Source organism: Scomber japonicus, chromosome 1 (genome assembly GCF_027409825.1).
Source record: "Scomber japonicus isolate fScoJap1 chromosome 1, fScoJap1.pri, whole genome shotgun sequence".
Taxonomy (NCBI): Eukaryota; Metazoa; Chordata; class Actinopteri; order Scombriformes; family Scombridae; genus Scomber; species Scomber japonicus.
In genome coordinates this window covers 28,561,462-28,583,434 of record NC_070578.1, presented here as the reverse complement: position 1 = coordinate 28,583,434, position 21,973 = coordinate 28,561,462, and the positions used below count along the sequence as shown (strand labels likewise).

The 21,973-nt window shown below is 37.3% G+C and overlaps 1 protein-coding gene across 1 annotated transcript; it reads left to right on the top strand.

Moving 5' to 3' along the window:
- Positions 1 to 20,526, top strand: pir (pirin). Its single transcript, XM_053320419.1, has 10 exons — positions 1 to 98; positions 1,937 to 2,033; positions 2,149 to 2,241; positions 5,514 to 5,594; positions 8,580 to 8,786; positions 12,407 to 12,491; positions 13,157 to 13,201; positions 19,325 to 19,407; positions 20,222 to 20,288; positions 20,408 to 20,526. The coding sequence occupies exons 2-10, from the start codon at positions 1,938 to 1,940 to the stop codon at positions 20,524 to 20,526; spliced, it is 876 nt and encodes a 291-aa protein (XP_053176394.1). The 5' UTR covers positions 1 to 98; position 1,937.
- Positions 20,527 to 21,973: the final 1,447 nt, after the last annotated feature.

The window sequence follows — 21,973 nt, the reverse complement described above, 5'->3', positions numbered from 1 at the left end:
GTTGTCACGATCATAAATCGGGGTTTTCTTCAAATTACACCAGGAAAACACTCAAAACAGTCAGAATAGTGTCGGGTCTGGCTGTCTTGTACTTTCAGGTGGGTTTACCAGATCAGCTGGTTTGCTTTGTTTGGCTGCAGCCTTCAGAAACTCGGTACATCAGTTGCTGCCACCTAACTTAGGAAGCATTCATGTAATTTGACATCTTTGGGCACTAATGTAAAAATATTGCTGGAACGGATAAAAATGTAAGCTTCCGTTATGCATAATGTGAATATCTCAAAATATACAATTGGGCTAAATAGGCACCAGTGTTGTTGGAAAAATTCAATATTGGCAGATGCTGATTCAGCGAGGTGTTCTTGTTATTCTGAGGGTCAATCCTTCAAGCTCGTAAAATATAAGGCCTAGATACAGAGGAGGAGTTACCCAGCAAAAGAAATTTTGTAATATACCGTGACAACTCTCTAAAATATAGCGAAAGCTGTCGGCGGCAGCAGCCTCTGTGATCAGCTGATGACCAGCTGATCTGCTCAGCTGACTGCCCTGCTGCTGCTGTGATCCACTGAAGTTTCAAATTCCTGTGAACAGTATTTTGAAACCAGGAAAAACCCCTGCAATTGTGGAACTGGCTGTTTTGCCACATCATGTTACTTTGCAATATTTAATTTTGAAATGTTCAGCTAACCTCCTCCATCTACTCACATAGCACCTGTTTGATTTGGACAAAAACAAGGGTATGGCGATATATTCATAATATATTAATATGGTATTATATAATATTGTCTTAGATTTTGGTTATCGTAATATCATGATATGTCATAAGTGTTTTCAGGTATTAAAGGCTACATTACAGTTACACTAAAATGATGTAATCTTCTGAACTTACCAGACTGTAAGACTGTTCTAGCTGTTGTATTATTTGCCTTTACCTACTTACCCACTTGTCATTATATCCACATTACTAATATCAAAAAATGTTGTTGTGTAAATATTTTGTGAAAAAAATAGGGTGATATTTGACTTTGTCCATATCCCAGAGCCCTAAACTAAACTAAGACATAGCAAGAAAATATACTAATATTATTATATTTTACCTTCAATGATGATAATAATAATAATAATAATAATAATAATAATAATAATAGTTATAATTCATTTCATTTATAGAGTGCTTTTAACAATACTCAGAGATGCTTTACAGAAACAAAGACATTTAAAACTATAAAGAATAAATGAAAAAAACAATCAATAAAAGCAATGTAGAGAAAAACAAAACAAAACAAAAGAAAAAACATCAAAACAATATTAAAGGCAGATTTGAAAAGTTTTGAAGAGTCTTGAGGAGAGATTTGAATTTGATTAGGTCAGTACAGTCATGGAGGGATTTAGGGAGTGAGCTCCAGAGAGTGGGGATGGCAACTGAGAAGGCTCTGTCCCCCCTGGTCCGGTGCTTGGTCCTGAGAGGGTTGGAAAGCAGGTTAGCATCTGATAAACGGAGGTTACGGGAGGGAGTGTACGGGTGGAGCAGGTCAGTGAGGTAAGAGGGGCAGAGGTGAATTGTAAACTCTTTAATTCCTTTCACCCACTGTATGCTGGGACACTGTAACTCTGAATAGGAGGAAGTGAGTGTAGAAAATGATTTGATGTATGAGGCTGTAACACATCTTTATCATAACTCACAGTGGATCAGTTGTCCATGAAAAATGTGAAAACCAGCAATAAAACAGGCATCTCAATACATCAAATTTACTGTGGTGTTTTTCTGGCAACTTGAATATAAGAGTCAAACTAGTTATTTAGCTTCTTTTTTTTTTCGAGACCTAAAAAAGATGAATTTGTTGCCCTTAAACAAACCACTTCATTTTGTCCATAAAGCTTTTAATTCTTTAATTTTTTGGTTAATGAACACTAAAGCATATTTTATGTTCCCCAGCATGTTGAATGTGAGGAGAGTTGACAGAACAGTTTTGAGTGTGGAACAATCTGAGGGAGTCGGTGCTCATGTCCGAAGGAGCATCGGTAGAAAGGAGGTAAGTGTGTCAACAGGTTGATTTATTATAAATCTTGATCTCTTTTACTAGGACAGCAATATTTCACTTGCAAACTCATATAAACAGATTATTACAGTACATATGTTATTTCCAGCTGAGGAACCTGGATCCTTTTCTGATGTTGGATGAGTTTAGAGTGAGCAAGCCCTCAGGTTTTCCAGACCACCCTCACAGAGGATTTGAGACGGTAAGACTCTTTGACTGTATGTTGAAGACTGTTTCGTGTGGCAGCAAATATTCAGATCATCACAATAAGTCGGAGAGAGTCAAACACAAATTTTTCCATAAGACTCAGGATAGTCATCAAAATTAAAATGAGTCACACATTGCATTATTGTTTTTTCACCTTACCAGATGTTTATTTCATCAGTGTTCTTTTACTTCTTCTTTTGTAATGTACTGTCCACTAATTAGCTGTGACTAGATGATTAAACATAGCAGGCATACAAAGCAACACATACATCCTTTTTTTAGGAGTACCTTTTACAAAATTGATTTTTTAGGAGAAACACAAATAACCATAAATACAAAACATTTAATATGACTTATTCTTTAGCAAACACAATGATTAATCTTAACCCACCAAGTGGTAAAAGGTTGAATGTCCATTTTTCAGTAAAACAAAATAACAAATTCTATATGATTTCAGCCACACTTTTCAAAACAAAGTGAAAGAAATTGTTGAAGCACAGGCTTTGCATCACAATGGAAATAACTACACTTATGTTGTGGCTTTTCTACCTTAACAAACAAAACAATTAAAACATTTTCTTCTCATTTACAAACAAACTCTCACACACTCTGATTCAAGATGTTGGCCCAGCCATGATAGGGATCAAATCACCACCCTCACAATGAAATGACAGCCATGCGGCTCTACCTCCTGAGTCACAGCCTGAGGGACTGTACGAAAATGATTGGTGTTAATTGAAATAGTACGGCCTTCGCCAGTATTAATAATATTAGTATAATGTTAATATTTTCTTTGGACCCTCTCCTTAATTTAGAGAAAAAATCTCCCCCTAACATCTCAAAATAAAAATGTTCAATTGACACAACTCCTTCAACCAAATACACAAAGGAAACAGTTTAATAACAAGCACTGGACCAAAATATTTTACTGAGGGGTGTAATTCCGATTTTAATCACTAGATGGCAATAACAGAACAGTGTCTAGAAGGAGAGCACACTCAAGCACTTCCCTCATGTAATGATATAAGTTTATAGACTTTAAAAAACATATAGAAAGCCAGAGATTCAGTATTCACTGGTACTGTTGTTATTGTTGCCTAAACTCAGGTTTATCACAGAATGCTTTGGGTTACATTTTTAACCCATAGTGACCACAAAGTGATCACAAAAAAAATCCCCTTCTTATGAAAGAGAGGAATACCCCAGATTTCGGAGGTGTTTTTTTTAAAATCATCTGTTTTTCTATGCATATGAAAGTGACTGTTGTCACTGACATACTGACATGTGGACTGGTCTAGTTTTATTGAAAACTGAAAGGTGCCTGAGAGATGTAGCCTCCTGCATACACATGCATATTCAACATAAACCCCATCTATTTTAATACAGCATTTCACTGCTTTTCTACCCATTAAATCCTCACAAGCTCTCTTAACAGCTGAGTCTATTCCTATTGCCCCCCACTTCTTTATACCAGTTCATCATAATTTTAATTAAGTAGATTTAGCCTCAGTGTGATGTAAAATCTACCCATTTTAGACTGTTCAAACACACCTTAATTCCCATCTCATCTGCTTTCCTTCTGTATGTAGGTCACTGTTTGCAGTCTTGATTTCATGCCTTTCTTTTCTTTTATATAAGTAAAAAAATGAAAGTTTTGCTGGTTACACCTTCTAAATGTGATAATGTATCTGTTACTTGTAATTTAAATACATTTGGGTTTCTTAAAAACAATTTTAAGACATAATTAGGGGCTTTATTATGATGTGGATTCCTTGTCACTGTTGACATCTTATAGATTTAATGATCAATTTATAAATCATAAAAGTAACAAATGGATTAATGCAGTAATTGTCTTGTATGCTTGGACATCCAGATTTTTCACACCCTTTTAAAAATTCATAATATTAAAAACCTGTTCATGACTGATTTCTTAAAGCTGCACTAATTAATATTTTTATTGGATCAGATTTTATATATGAACAACTGAAAGTAACAAAGCCACAAGGAATGATCACATCTGCAGTTTTCCTCGTCACTGTGGAGCATTTTCTTTCAGTTCATTACTTTACTGCTTTGGTTCACTCTCACCACTCTCCTCAGTGTTGATTCCAGTTGCTGCAGGAAACCATTTTTAAGCTAAAATGGACAAAAAAACAAAAAAAGAAAGAAAAAAAGGTCTGATAAACCCATTGCACCCCTGCTCACAAACAGATACAATTAGCAACTAGCTGGTGAACATAGTGAAGCTTTTAGCAGCTAAAGAGCCTCATGCTTCCCCCAGCAGTGTCTGAAGACCAAAAACACGACTGAAAAGAGAGAAAATATATGATCACCATGTGAACAGAAGGACAATTCTAAATAAAACTAATGTTGTTCTGTGTTTTTTGGATTTGTAAATAGGCATCTGTTTCCTAAAATATCAACGATCAACTTTAAATTATGATAATAAAAAGTGATAGCAAACTACATTTGAGCATGGTTTTCTCTGAAAAATCTCTGATTAAAGAACTCTTTATTCCAGGAATCAAAGAATATAAAATACAATAATTTGGTCAGTTTTAATTGTACATAGTTAATTAATAAATTCATAATTCATAAAATATTTGAGCCTATTTGTTGTATTACATTCACCATAAACCTGTTGCATGTTTCTATAACATTCTGGTTCAACTCCATTAAATGTCACCAGGTTTTCTAAAGTTTTTCTTAAATTTGTATGTCTGTACTAGCAGTAATACAACTACCACATTGATGAGTGGAGCAAATTTTAAAAATCCAGAAATTGTCTTTAGATTGCCAGACGTTCCACCAAGTTTATTTGATTTGGCAGATGCAACTTAAATCTCCCGGTGTGGGTGGACAGGACTAGGCTATACTCCCAGCATGCCTTTCAGCAGGTGTGTTTTCTCACACTCATATGACTTTTTGAAATGACACAGCTGTGGAGACGGATCATAGGAAGCTCGTGGCAGGGGCCTGAGCTATCCTCCCTTACACAGATGTTCACCTTTGAACATTTGACCCCCTACTCTTCCTGCCAAGCCTGACCACTGGGGCGGTGAAAATGAGCACACACGTGCTTTTAGGGTCAGCACTTGTTTGTAAGCTTGTGGCCTGAGTGAATGAAACTTAGACCATGATATTTCACTTCATTTTTATAATCACAGGGTATCATTAATATAATTATTAAGTCATCTTTATGAGTCAGTTGTGCATGTGTCTGCTACAGCTGTTTATGCTACATCTGTGCCCGTGTCTTTCAAACAGGTGACGTATGTTTTAGAAGGGATCAACGCCCATGAAGACTTCTGTGGCCATTCAGGACAACTGAAACCTGGAGATCTGCAAGTACTGCAAAACTATATGCTTGTAGTGTCTTATATATTATTATATTTATATGTTATTTTACAACATTTTTATAATATTTTTCGCTCTTTATATTGTTGTGTTTGTGTGTCTTTTGATCTTATTTATTGAGAGAAAGCCTCACAAAAATGTTATTGTACTGCTGGTATAATGACAATGAAGTTCAGTCATTCATTCATTTTTTTAGATGAGAAGATACCACTCTCCTGTACCACCCACTGTATTTAAATATGAATGGCATGGCAGTTCCCCAAATGTGGAGCCAAAACATCTTTATTGCCCCCTGGTGACTGGCTGCAGTATAGGTCATGAATCCTGTCTACTTCATGTTAGCGGATGGGACAAGAGCCAAACTATAAAAATCAAAGTACACATCAAATTAATTTATCCCAAAGATGATTTCTGTCATTTTAGGTAGTTCTTGTGATAATTATAAAATAGGGGTGTGACATCATGATTAACAGCTGTGACAGCCACCCTCAAACCTCTGTCAGGCATTGGGCGGGCTGGCGGGGGGGGGGTCATGTCCCACGGGGTTCGACTCTACTGAGCAGACAAGCAAGATGGCAGATATTTTGGCTTTGCATATTTTGGCTTTCCATATTCATATGCAGTCTGTATGGTCAATATGAAGCTACCACCAGCAGCCAGTTAGCTTTACACCCACTTCCAAAACTCACTAATTAGCATGTTTTCACTTGTTTGTTTATTTTGTACAAAAAACTAAGTGGCACATTTTGGTTTTACCTGGGGGTCATACAGTATGCCAAACCATTTTCTGGCTGGGTGCTGATTTTTGTGGCAACCTCACAATCATAACATGACATCTAAAAACACCTCACAATTGATTGTTTTTACACTTTGCTTTTTATAAGTGTCACTTTTTCTGTAACTTGTTAATTAGTTAGGCTTGCTGTAACTTCATTATATTGCACAGACATTACATGAGAGAGGTAAAAATCTTGTTTCTCGCTTGACAACAGAGTGAATAAGTGTATTTAGCAAAATGATAAATTATTCCTTTCAACTTTGCTATTGCCAAATGATGTGGTCATATTTTCTGCTCTTTCAGGTACTGCATACATGATGTATAATGATCATTATCAATATCAGCCTAATCCTCTGATTGTTAATGGTAATGTGCTTGATTTAAAGCAAGTCGTGACCTTTTATCAGTGGTGTCTGGTCTACTGGCTCTTAACTTGAACCTACAAGAGCACATTGGCTTACACATCCCCATAAACTCATTATATATTATACATTACAGTCTTGTGCACTCACACTAATTGGATATCATGCCCTGTGGGTTGTTTCCTGTGTTTTTAAAGTAGTAAAACACACACACACACACACACACACACACACACACACACACACAGAGGCTGCTGACTCAGCATCAATATACAACAGAGGATCAGTCATTTCAGCTGAATTTGCCGTACCCCACCATGTAAACTCTCTGTAGACTTGGACGTCACGTTGGAGCTGCAGATGCTCAAACAGACGCCTGCCTGTCCTTCAGGGAAAGCTCAAACATTGTCTCTGATTAAAGCAGTGCTTCATTGGGGGAAGTGGTGAAGGGATCACATCAACATATTGGAATGGAAAGAAAAAGTCTTACATTTCGTCCAGCGTTTTTTAAAATCCCAGTTTATTTTAAATTGTGTTGTATTTATTTTATCAGAGTTTTAAACAAATGACGGTCTTCATATTCTTATACAATGACTTTCTTTATCAGGACTTAATGTGCCCATGTGAGCTTCTCCCCAAGTGTGTTTCTATTATATCGTTGTAGATTTTTAATTTTTTTTAAACATCTATTTATTGCAAATTTTGTTAATTTTACAAACAAGGAACAACAGAACAAGAAGGCACATGTAGGAAGTAAATAATAATAACAAATAATCATGATAAATAAGATAAATAAGTGAGTATATATCTACATACACACATGCACATACATACACATATACATACATAGATACATACACCCAAACACAGGGTCAGCTTTCTAAAGGTAGAAAATGATATATTATCTGCATATACACACACTCATATCATTATAGATATTTTAAATTTTATTTGAATCACAGATTAATTTCACATCAAATGCTGATCTCTCAAATCAGCTCCTCATTGAATTCTGCACGTTTTATCATCCTTGAGTAAAAAACTAGCACACAGCAATAAAAGAAACCAAGTAGCATGATGAACAGTCACAGATGAATTATAGTAGGCTGGCGATGTTGAAGCAAAGCTTGAGGGTAGAAATTTCCAGCTGGCCCAAAAAGAACTGTTAAACTATACTTCATTGCATCCTGTTTCAAATCACTACCTGAAAGCAACCTCCAAAACTGACTTTTAAAGAACATCTTGTGCTAAGTAATCCTTCTACTTTTATTTTATTGACTTTTATTTTTAATAAGTTAACTTGTTATTGATTTGTTCTGTTGACTAAAAGGCTTTTTAATGCGGGAACATTGTAATGTTGAAAATCAAACCCAGAAGAAAATGTTGGCAGTAAAAAATAATCCAACATGACAGTTGTTTATTGTGTTATAGTTATATCTCATTATTAAACAGGTTAATTTTCCCCCCATGTATGTCTTAGAACAACAGTGCCCAAATAAACACTGACCAATGTTTTTCTGTTTGTATTCATTCCTCCTGTTCATACTTGACATAAAGAGATCTTGAGAGAACTGAGAGAAAGATGATTAGACAAACTCCTGAGAGTCCTCACATTAACTTCGGATAACAAAATAAGGACTGTCTCTCATCACTAACATTGTAAACACATATTTATAGGACATTTTAATGGTCGGTATGAACAGGAGCAACAAATACAGTGAAGAAAAAACAATCTGTTTCATTGTTCATATGAGTACCTAACTAAGAAAGACAGAAAAAAAACACTCTTTAATGGTGATAAAAATCATGTACAGTATACACCTCTCCTTATCCCAGTGGATGACTGCAGGACGGGGGGTGGTCCATGCTGAGATGCCCATCTCAGAGGAGCCGGTGGTGGGCTTACAGTTGTGGGTGAACCTGTCGAGACGAGACAAGATGGTGGAACCAGCGTACCAGGAGCTCCGAGCCTCAGAGATACCCAAACCAAGCCAAGGAGGGGTTACAGTCGCTGTGATATCTGGAGAAGCTTTAGGAGTGAAGGTGTGTGTGTGTGTGTGTGTGTGTGTGTGTGTGTGTGTGTCTGTGTCTGTGTGTCTGTGTGTCTTCACATTTCTTCTACAGGGTTGTGATATCACTATAACATTATAACTACAAATCAAGCCACAACAAGAAGAGTGCTTTGACACTGATCGTGGCGTTTACTTGCTGATTTCATGGTAATCATTTGCTCATTTGCTGGATGCTCAAGGCAAACTTGAAAAACTGGATAAACAATGACATAAATGTGCATGTCTTCATTTTGTGCGTGTGTGTATGTGCGTGTAAGGGAATGGTAGTTAACCGCACTATTTGACCAGTGTAAGTTTAAGGAGTGTCTTTCAGAAAAGAGGAAACCACAAATGAGGAGCAGATTGTCCAGGCCTGCAAGGATGACTTGGTAGTGTTGTAGTCCTTGACGTGTGTATGTACGTGTATGCGTGTCTGTGTGTGCACGTCATTACTGGAAATTTTATATGGAGACTGTTTAAGGAAGTGAGGACTGATGAGAAACGTTAGGCCAACATTAGTTTAAAGAGTAAAGGTAAACTATGCTTATAATGGAATGGTTGTGTGCGTGTGTGTGTGTGTAGAGCAAGGACAAGGTTACTACAGGGCAGGAGACACAGCAAGCTGTCATCCGGCATTTAAACCTGTGGGTTTAACACAGGTCATTGAACTCCAAAAGCCTCCTTCTCCTCTAAAAGTCAAATATCAGTTTCTCTTCATAGATTGGATTAAAATCATTTTGGGGTTTATGATACTTTAATTTGACTTAAATCCCTTGATGAAATGTCCCCACTCTAAATATTGTGTTTCCTGTGGCAAGAAGATGCTGCGCAGTTTACGGTTAATGAGGTGCTCTTTGAACAATTACAGTTCACAACATCTGGTGATAAAAACTAAACAGGAGAATGGGAGGAAGTGCAATTAGTGAGTCAATGATTCTGCTTTAAATCCTTCAAGAAATCAATAAATGATCAAACTATTGAGTGTATTATGATATAATTGATGTTTTATTCATTTTACTGTATAGAATTTGAACATTTTGACTTAGGGTGCTTTTATAGGTAAGAGTCACTGCGACACTCTTCACAGGGATGGTGTACTTATTGAAGGTATGCCATGAGAATACTTTATAAGGTATAAAAAAAAATTCTATACATGGACAGTGTGGGACAATAATGCATTACTGTAACACTTTTTTACAGTTGCACAACGGATAACAATAGTCCCAGTACGTCCCTGTTAATTCAGCAATTTGAGGGTCTGCTTGTTGTCTTATCAGGCGTTTAATGGAGGGCCAATATTGTAAGGAAATTACTCGATTACTTAACTTCAGTAACTTTAAAGTATGTGACTGACAACAGAAGTCATCGAACAGCCAACTGGGATCTTCATTGATGACACAGTCAAATACTGCACACATCAATGAAACATAACACAGCAAAACAGCCCCGAGGCATGCCCTTTCAGGCTCTTTAGTTTATACTATTGTCGGCGTGTGGGTGTCATACGTCATTGTGTGTGCATCAGGTCAACTTGACCTGGAACGTTCCGGCTGAGATTCGGTTTCGATATGTGATAATGTGAGTACAACCTGTGTTCCTCACTAACATGGATATATGGTGTGAACTTGGTAGATATGTGACAATGTGAGTACAACCAGTGTTCCTCACTCTCATGGATATATGGTGTGAATTTCTTAGCGTGAACATGATACACATAAAAAAAACACATATATGATGTATGGTGATATATGGGCTTAACATAATCATATGGCACACATGAAATACTGAAACATATTTTAACGTCTGTCATTCATGATGAAGGCGAAAAACCTGACTGGCTGTTGAGTTCAGGAAAATTCCTCCATCGCCCCCTCCCATTGGGCGGCCTATTCCAAATTATTGGACTTCTGACAGATGGTCGAATATGCTATTGATGAGTTAGTAACATAGCTTCAGATAAAACTGTAACATGACTTCATTTGGGTTATAGTAAGACTGCAGAGATCATTTTGTTATACTGCAAACTAAGACACATATTGAATATAACAAGTACAACTCAAAAATGCAAATATGAGTGTGGAATACAGAACACAAATCAAACACATAATTGATTACATGATATGATGACAATGGTATTGTATTCTGATCACAGTCTCTCGTTTATATATGTGGTATGTGGTTATAGTATATCTCTTTTTTGTCCAAAGCCATTGCTCATTTTCCTTTACATCAGGGTTCATCCTCATCATCTGAAATGTTTTTGTCCGTCATGGTCCTTCCTGTTCGTGAAGCCAATAATGTAAGGAAATTACTTGATTACTTAACTTCAGTAACCTTAAAGTATGAGACTGAGAACAGAAGTCGTCGAACAGCCTACTGGGATCTTTATTGATGACACAGTCAAATACTGCACACATCAATGAAACATAACACAGCAAAACAGTCCCGAGGCATGCCCTTTCAGACTCTTTATCGTCGGCGTGTGGGTGTCATACGTCATTGTGTGCACATCAGGTCAACTTCACATGGCACGTTCCGGCTGAGATTCGATTTCCTGGAATTCTACTCATAAGTGTTGGCGACCTGATCTTCTTTGGAAATATTAGACATGGTAAAAACAACTCCTTACAAGGAGTTGGTGAAATCAACAAGGTAAAAACAACTCCCTGTAAGGCCTGTTGCGACATCTCCAAACTGATCCTTCGCCTCTTCTTGTTGTTTTCACATTTCACTTATGATACACACATATCTGCCTCTACAATATCAGTTTGGTTCCTTTGCATTATTTTCACAGGCTGTTGCAGTATGTGTTAGCCTGGTACAGGAAAGGAGAAATTTGAACTCCAAGTACCCTCAAAGTCATCATTATGCTAATGTTAGACAATAGGCTGGTTTAGTTCAGAGTTGACAAATATTTGAACTCAGCTTTACTTAGAGGACTAGACTTCTGCTGTTGAGCAATTAGTAAAATAATGTAATTACTATCTGAATGAGTAATATATAATAACTATTTGATTACTAGGCAGTGTCATCCCTGAAAATATCCTGTAAAAATATATTTGTTATATTTTAACAGATGACAGCAGTAATTCTGCACAAAATGAGAACAAGGAACTCTAAGAAAACACAGGTGCTTTAATTTTCCGTATTTTGCTGACTTTCCCACTTATGTTTCCTTTTTGCAAAACCGCAATGTTGAGAGATTTTTATAAAGGTAATTTGCAACAACTGCAGATGTGGAAAAAGCCAGAGGACACCTGGTTAAATGTCTCCCTCATGGTTAAAAAAATAAACACACACACATGCTCTATGGTAAAAAAAGAAAAAAGAAGCTGTTTATTGCAAGAAATGTAAACCACAAAACTATCAATAATAGAGACTGACTTTCTCTGGAAAATCCTGTGACGATCAGTAGGGTGTGAGGCCAAAGCACGGCATTGTTGGGTGGTAAAGCAATAGTTGTAAGTAAATGACCATGACAGTCACTGGCGCCACTATTTCAAAGTTTGCATACTTGTGTTTTCTGTTTCATACAAAATATTTAAAGCTTGTGGCTTTATGTGTGAGAGAAAGTGCATATTTATTTAATGTTTTATTTATTTTTTTCCATAGTCCAAGGTCTTCACAAGGACACCGACCCTGTACCTGGACTTCAAACTGCAGGCAGGAGCCCAGTGCATGCAGCCAGTCCCATCAGGTAATATAGAATAACATTTCTAAATACACTGTAGTGTTTCTGTAATTTTTTGGTTTGTGACATATTTCTACAGTGGTCTTTAGGGATAATTTTCATTGCATCGCATGGCATCTTTGTACTCTGACTGACCTCGAGCCATCTCTCCTAATTCTACTCTTAAATTACTGTTACTGAAAGCACATATACACTGAAGTAGCCTCACTAAAGGATGACCCAGTTTACTACAAAATGTACTGAATGCCGTCCTCTTGTTGCAGGGAATAGACAATTATATGATACCTGGGAATATAATATTGAAATGGAAAGTAGTTTTTAGCGCCTGCTTTTAAGAAAAAAAGTCTTTGACACAAATCATGTGCCTTTTGAAAAAAAAAATAAGACTCCTCTTGCAAATGAAAATGGGAAGTCTTGATAAATAAAACCACTGTGATTTGTGATATTGGGCTGTACATATAAAGTTGACTTGACTTGAGAGCGATTAATGAACAGCAAGAAAGCTTTGTATCACGAAGCACAGGAAAACAATTGTACAGTTAAATTAATTCATTAATTTTAGTTTCTTTTTTTTTCCTTTTTGTTTTTTAATTGATATATTGTCTTTAAGCAAAGAGCAATCACCCAATTCATTATTATATACAGCTTGAATAAAAGTCTGCTTTTGACAGGATGGACTACATTCATCTACACACTATCGGGATCCATTCATGTTGGTGAGTTTTAATGTTCTCCTATAATCAGAATCAGTCTTTATTCAGCAGCAAGTACTGTACATGTTTACAAAGAATTTGTTTGGTACAGGTGTCAGAACAGCAAAATGAAGAAATATGCAATACATACAATAATTAAAATATACAATATAAAGACTGTTCAAAGATACAGGTAATGTTGATGAGTTCAGAAGTGAGCTCATAAAATACACAGTACAAGTATTTTAGAATAGTATAAACAATGACAATAAAGGATAGGTTTAGATCTTTTCCAGTCTATTTTAATTTAAATTGACATTAATTCCTCTTGTTCATGTTGTCCTTGAATTGATGCGCTTGACATGACTCCAGTGTAAGAGATGAGGAACAAAATACACAAATCTTTTGTGTGAAAATCTATCTCAAAGTTAAGAAGTGCCTTCTCCTCAATCATGATCCCAAGTTCAACAGCAGCAAACACTTTTGTTTACACTCCTTTCCTCTATAGAAATGTTCAACACACATCAAAGCAGCCCAACATCAACTATGACTTAACTCTACTTTATGTAAATCAGATGACCAGTGGCTCATTTTTATTTGAAGTTTTAGTTAAAAAAGTTTAAATAAAAAAAATGTGATGATGCAAAAGTTTGCACATCTGGCCATAATTTGCGGCCCAAAGGACTCCTACAGGAAGACGCTGAATGATGAACTCCAGCAGAACAATGTGAGGGATTTGTGGACTGGACTGAAGGACTGGACTGGGTTCAAGAGACAGTCAATCAGTGGGCAGCCTGGAGCAAGCAAATGAGCTAAACTGTTTCTACAACAGGTTTAATTCACAGCCCTCAACTGTCTCCTCCACCATCATACCACCTCATACGTAGACCTCCACACACCCCACTGCCCCCAATGCTTTTACCCCTCCCCCCATAATCTCCTCTGGGTGAGCTCCTTGGACCCAAACCCTGCACCTTTGAAGTCCCTTTCCTCCATTGAGATGACAAGCACCCTCCCCCACCTGACTGTGTCTTCTGGCCAGGTTTGGAGACAGCTGACGAGACTCCACCAAGACAGTATCAAATCAAAGACTATTGACCAGGTGCCCTCCCATCTCATGAGAGGCTGGTCTTGGCCGACCTTAGACACAACACTGGCCATCCTATATGCTGAATACACAGATGTGCAGGGCCCCTTTTTTATATTAAGAAAGTTGCTGGGAGACATAAAGCCAATCAATGGCTCTGACCCAATTCAGCCCCTCTCTAACCCCCCTTAATTGGTAGATCATGTCAAGCCAATCAACATCTCTCTGACTCAGGGGCCCCCGCACCAATGGATAGATCATCAGTAATGCAACTTGTTGTGTAGCTCCTGTTCTGCCACTTGCTGAGCCGACAGCATTTTACTGTAGCTAATGTAGTATCAAACTAGAATCTGTTTTTATTGTTTGTCACATTGGGCCACATGTTTCTCATATATTGGATTTGCAAGATATTGTCATGGGTAGTTGAGAGCCCATTAAGTATAATTAAATCCCTTCATTCATTCTGGCAGTTCCACTTAAAGGACATTGGAAACCTGTTTTCAATGCACTGGAAAATACTGCTTTTGTGCACTCATCATTAAAGGAATTACAGACAACATCTGTGAATAATACAATGTTAATTATCTTCATGCTTATACTCATTCACACCTCAGATCACTAGTATTATTGTGTTGAGTGAGGTTTGTTGTCGTTTCAGATTATTTTGAATTTTATGACTCCTGTTGAGTGTTGGCTGGGTTTTTTTTTTTTTTTTTTTGTAGTTCTACCAAAGAGTTGTATCAGTCTGAGACCTCTGATTAAGGACTGAGGGCATGATTCTTATTGAGCATCAATTGAATGAGAGCATGTTTACGTTTACTACAAATGGGTGCTTTGTGTATTAATGTCATGTAAGGATTATGTCCACTTTATAGATACAGGAATTTACAGGAATGTTCTTGCCACATTGTGGTAGTACAATATCAAATCATATCATGTTGTACTCATAACCTAACAACACATAAACCTCACAAACACCAGTGCATCTATCTATCTATCTATCGATCTATCTATCTATCTATCTATCGATCTATCTATCGATCTATCGATCGATCGTTCAACAAATAATAGTTATAGTTTTATTTCATTGTTCTCAGCTCCAGGCAAAGTAAGGAGGTTATCTAGGCCCCCTGTTGTTTGTAGCCAGGCCTGCTTAGACTGCAGGTGAAATCATTGCTGGATCCTCTGTAGTTTGCCTACCAACCACATGTGCGAACAGATGATGGAACACCATCCAGCCACTGCTGCTGAGGGAGAAGCTTTAATGAGGGTAGACATGTCCACCATTTCCTGGTTTACCAACTACCTGACAGACAGACTGCAGTTTGTCTGACTGGGCAGTGCTCTGTCCAAAATGGTGTAGAGTAGTACTTGAGTTCGCCAGGGGACAGTGCTGTCTCCCTTTTCACCTTATACACCTCAACAACACAAGGTCATGCCACTTGCAGAAGTTTTGGGTATATAAGTGATGGGCAGGAGGTGGAGTACAGAACAGTGATGTGTGGAGTGGTTTGGAAGAAATCATCTACTTCTGATTGTGGCCAAGACCAGGTAGATGGTGATCAACTTGAGAAGGAAGAGGACAGCTACACAGCCCATGTGTGCGCTGTACTTTGCTGTGGCCTGCTGGTGGAGCAGCATTGGAGTTGGCAACATGAACAGACATAATATACTGATTTAAAAGGCAGGCTCTGTAATTGGCTGCTAACCAGACTCCTTTGAAGTTGTGGTGGAGAGGACTACACTGGACAAACTGTTATCCTGACTACCCTCTCCACTGCCTACTGGATAGACAGTGGAGCACTTTCTCTAATAGACTGATTTAGCTTTGCTGTCACAAGGACGGATAGAGGAAAACTTTCCTGCCCAAAGCAATAACCCCTCTACACCTCACCTCCATCTAACAGAGAAGTTTTATAGTTTCTGTCTCAACCAAACTCTAGTCTGTGTTGCTCCCTTCAATAATTTATTATGCTCTACTCATGATGCATTTGCACATCTGTATTCTAAACTACTTCACCTCGTTGCACTTAAACAATTTTACAAACTTGTCTAATGTATATAATGTTGTTATGTTTATGTTTATAAATTATATTTTATTATACTTATAGTGTATTTTGGTATATTATTTGTATATGTATCTTTATTTTTATTTTGTCTTCTAGTGTTGAAATATGTAAATGGGTGACAACCTATTAAACTCATTTTCACCTCTATAATTTAATTGCGGGGCTCCACTAGAGTAGCTTTGCATGATTCACAATTTAAAAAAAAACATTTTTTACACTATCTTTATGCAGTGCCTCATTTCAGCCTCTGTCTGTGACAGGCAGTGTTAGCTCCTTTCTCCCCTCTGAATGAGCCCACTCTGTTCTGATTGGCCAGTTTTCCAGAAGCCTGCTAATCAGAGGTGTGTTAAGTTATCACTGCTGCAAACTAAATATTTCCTGCTGTACAGGAAATAAGCTTTTATATGACTAAATAATGGGAAACTTTTATTGTGAAGAGTTTACAGGCGATTAAACATGTTCCTCATTGAATTTGAGCTTTGTTAGCATCACTAAAAAACAGTCACCACAGATAATGCAGGGACAAATAGTAAAAGTAGAAAAAAACAGTGATGATGATATTTGATGAAGAGCTGCAGACAACCAGCCTTATTTTACTTTGGTGTACACCACACATGCACTCTGAGAATATGGTGAAGGGTGACTCATCTGACTATATCACTTTTTCCCACATCTCTTTAGTGTCTGTGGTATTTTCAGCACTGAACTTTCAAATGTGCATTCATCTTTTCTAATGAGGGGTTTATGTACTGCAACCTATTATAATATCCCTCAGTATGTAATTGTCGGAAGACTGTTCCTGCTGACACAGTCTGAAAATGCCTGCATTGACATTCTCAGTCACCTGAGAAAAAGTTACTGTTCTGTTTTTCCTTACATATCCCACTAATGAATGAGCATTACAGTTATAAAATGTCTGAATATATTCTCGCCCATAGATCTAAATGCAGATGTCACCCTTGTCATTGCTTCAATTGAAACACCAGCCAATTGTGCAATCTTTGTATCTGAAGCCATCTGTGTCCCAACAATGAGCCCTCTTTCAAAGTCACTTGAATCTTTTCCTCTTGCTATCTTGATACAAAATCAGAATCAACTTCTGTAGGCCTGCTCAGCATTTTTATACATGCCACAGTGCATAATTGGATATTAATTGCTTAATTGTACCATGAAATGTATTTGTGTGGAAGCATCTGCATTTGTTATGTTTCTCCACTTATTTATTCAGGTTTCACTCATCTGTGTATTTATTATTTACTGTTCTATGCAATGCCTGCTGCTGCAACACAATCATTTCCCAGTGTTGGATATAAAATACCTGCATCATTATATGATATGTATAATGTATGTGTGTGTATCTTTCTTTTCTGTTTGGGTACTTTTGTGTTTAGATACTCTTGAACCTATCATTTAACAGAGAAATACACTAATAGCCAACCTAATACCAACATACTTTGGTTAGATTGGTTCACTTTTTTCTGCCTTTGATCAGTCCCTCACTTTCTCCCTGCTCTTATCTACGTTATAAGTATGTGTGTGATCTCAGTCCAATTGCAACTTCTCCTCCAAAGTCAGCCAAAACCCCCATGTGTTTCACCTTACATCTTGATGGATTTGCACTCTCATTAAACTATGACCTATGAATTATTTGAGCTACTGTTAATAAAATATGACCTGTTATATTTTAGTTTCATATCAATCAAACCTACAGTTTATATCAAAGCAGTACTGTGCTGTATCAATGTTTGACATTAGAGGTGTGAAATACTGCATTTCCTGCTTATTGGACAGCATCATACGATCAGGGAATCCCCCTTGCATGAGAAGAATCCCTTTCAGACAGTGAACTTCTATTGAGATTTTGTTGCTTTTTTGAAACCTGTTGTTTTCAGTCAGAATTCCCCCTTTTAATATTCCTCTGTAGAATTTCATTAAGATTTGATTACTCCCCATCATTACTTCGCAGGATCTCTCAGACTGGTTGTAATTGCTACCAGATGTTTTGATGACACGAGAGGATGAAAATGGCGGCTAATATAAAAGAAGTTATTTGAATCGTGAGTCTCCAGCTCTGCATGTCGTCTAGCCAAATCAGGACCAGCTGGTTTTCATGGTTTTGAATGCGTCCACCGCAAGTGGAAGTGTCAGGCTTTCCTAGCGTTTAGTTTCCATAAGTAGTGCAAATAAACTGCTAAACCAGGTCAAAATGAAACATGCAGGTGCCTGTATTTCTACTTTATTTATGCATAGTTGTGGCATCCTGGAATTGTTTATGAAACTTATTGCTACTAATGATTTACATTCCAGCTCATAAACAGCAAGTAAGGTTGATTTGAGTGAATAATGTCCAATGTCTTAACTGTTTTCTGTTTGTTTCCCACCCTACTGCTCCAAATGACATACAAGACTTAAGGTCTACCAATTTTTTTTTCTTTTTCCAAATTCAAAGCTCCTACTCCCAGATGTCCTAGATTTCCACTTGTTTTCGAAGTACAACAAAGAGAGCTCACAGACCAGAAACCCAATGGATCATCTTAAATAACATGTTTATTGTGTTGTTTCTTTCTTCACATGACTTGAAAGGGAGTTCCATTTAGTCACAATGGAAAGAAAGGGAAAAATACTTCTATCTGAATCTAATAATTAGCTGCATGATTGAGTCACGTTGAGGGACATAAAACCCAGTGAATTTTATCTAGAATGACAAATTGTGATATACTGTACATGAATTTGGTATATGTTTGAGCTGTTTTTTGTGTAGTTCTGAAAATAACAGGAGCCATGAGAAATGAATTGGTTGGTTCACAATTTTATCTAATGCCAGACTTACACAAAATATCACAGTGGATCAGATATGTGACTATTTGAGTGAGACCCAGATCAATTAAAATCATGATGAAGTAAAGGTCAGATTTCAGTTTAGATTACGAAATGCTGTCATCTCACACAGATTTGTATAAAGTCAAAACAGTGTGCTTTCTTGTTTTCAAGGTCCGGATCGGGAGCAGCAGAAGGTAGAACCTCATCACACAGTGGTGTTCAGAGATGGAGACTGTGTTAAAGTTGAAAACAAGGTGAGAGATGTACAGTAAGTTTTCAGTAGGAAAACCAGACCAAAGTGTTTCTATCATCTTTGGATGTCATACATCATATTGAATTGACTGTGTTTGTTTGATGAGCATAACCTCTTTTATTTTCATCCCTGTAAAGTCTGTCATGCTTTAGAAAGATAAGAAACAATTAGGAAAGGAGATCATTTGCAGTTATTTAGTTGTTTCACAGTAATAGATTTTTCTATTTGAATAAACCTTACTAACATGAATCTTACTTGTCCTGCTAGCATCAAATCACTTTTGTGTGGTTCTTGTCCCAAAAAGAATCAGATAAATGTATTCTGCTCCACTTTTACCCCTTGGTTTTGATACACTGCTGATCTAATGTTTCCCATCCATTATGGCTTATGATGACCACTTAAAATGAAGCTACTTGTGACCCGTCCTCATATGTTAAAGTCTGTGTGGACATGAGTTGTGACCAGTTTGATTAAACAGTGATTTTTGCTTGTCAGATTATTAATTATAAAAGATTATTCATAGGAAAAGGTTAACATTTTTCAAATCAAAGCATAGATAAAACAAGACAATAAGTTTACAGGCATTCATAGCAGCCATGTGAAACCCATTAGCACAAAACACACTTGAGTCTGATAGGGATGTCATTAATTTTGCAGGTCTTTGGTCATAAACCAAAGTAGTATTGGACAAATTAAAAATGTTACCAAATAAAAAAAGTGGTAAACCGGTGATTTACACATGACAAGTGAAGGCTTTTAATCAATCCACTTCACACACAGACAAAGTAAATAATTACCTCTTATTTTCTCCTCAGGACCCTGAAATATCCCATTTTGTGCTGATTGCTGGAGAACCAATCAAAGAGCCTGTTGTACAACATGGTATGTCATGTGTGTTATTCCCTCAAGTCACTGAACAAACAAAATGCTTAAGTAGGAACAAACAAACTATAATCAATACCTGTAATGTGAAACTTATCTATGTTGTGTTTGCCCCTCAGGTCCATTCGTAATGAGCACAGAGGAAGAGATTGAACAGGCAATCAAAGATTACAAAACTGGCAGAAATGGCTTTGAAAAGGCAATTACCTGGAGATCCAAGATCAGAGATAGTCTCTGAATACTACATATTGCACTCTGGCCCCTGGTGCAGATGTGTGCCTTACATGTTTGACATATTTATAGAGATATTTCCTTCATGACCAGTGTGTGAAAATACGCATATTCATTTTTCAGAGCACGTGCTCTATGTACTTACATACTCTGTTTTAATATGTTACATATTCAAGTGCTTCATGTGGGAGTGGATGGCATGCTCCTGTGTTAGCATGGTTTGTGGTTTACCCCTTCTCCCTTGTAAAACATAGATTTTAGGGAAAATGTGTTCTCTACTCCCCTTGTTAAATTTAAGGTTGATGAGATTTTTCTTCTGCTATTCAAGATAACATTGTAGCTGAGCTGGTATTAAATTCTGAAACAATGGTTTGGACGCAATGGCGCTATGAGGAGAATTAATAATACTGTAAGCATAAAGGTTTTACAAGGTTGTCTTGATATTAAAGAAACATTAACAAAACAAAAGTAACCAGTTTTCCAGCTGCTAGATGACCTACATAACCAAAACCTCCATAGACCACATAAAAACATTGTATTAAAAATGTTTTTATACTGTTTAATTGTTCTTAATTGTTTTTCAACTGGCAGTAAATATGGCCAAGCAGGGATTTCTCATTTGCATATAAATTATCAAAATTGTCCTCATATTTCCTCCATTATGTATATTCCCAGCAGATTACATTTAGAATCAAATGGGCCAGGATGGGCAAGTGGGTGGGGTGTCGGCAGGACAGGGGTGGTGCCGGCATCTTATTTCTCCTCACGCATTACGGAGGTCTGGATCACATTTAAAACACATGTTACTGCACTTTGGCTGTGTGCGGTTTGGCAACTCCAGAGGAAAAGACATTGATAGGGGATTTAACAGGCAGAGGACTTGATCACTTGACAGACAAACAGACAGACATTAGAAAAGAGAAGACGGGAACATACAAGCAAATAAAAAGGCAAGAGGACCATCAGCAAACACTAAGACAGACACACCAGCTTCTCATAGAAACTTTCCCAGCAGTATCCCAGATCTTAGGGGAAGTATTTGTGCCTTCTCTTGCACCCCAGGGTCTTTTTACACTGACAAATCACAGTGTAGCTGGACAGCCGTACTGACAGAGAGGAAGTTTCACATACAGATATTGTAACCACTGAAATTAGCAGTTTATGTGTCTGGGGAAGCCAGCCGTCTACATGCTTTTCAGGAAGTGGGGATATTTTTAAAAAAGGCTCTGAAATATCTCTCAGGCCTTCAATCCATTTGGACAAAAGAGAGTATGCGGATAAGAAGTCTTCAAAGGAAACTTTAAAACATTTTTAAAGGTAATTTTAAGCTTCTAATTCCTAGTAGCCTTGTTACTTAACTGGACACCTCAGGTTCTGCATCAAAGTGTCAGCAGTAAGACGTGCATGTTTTAAAGCCTCTTTAGCCCTCTCCATTTGGCCCACGGGTGTCTGGG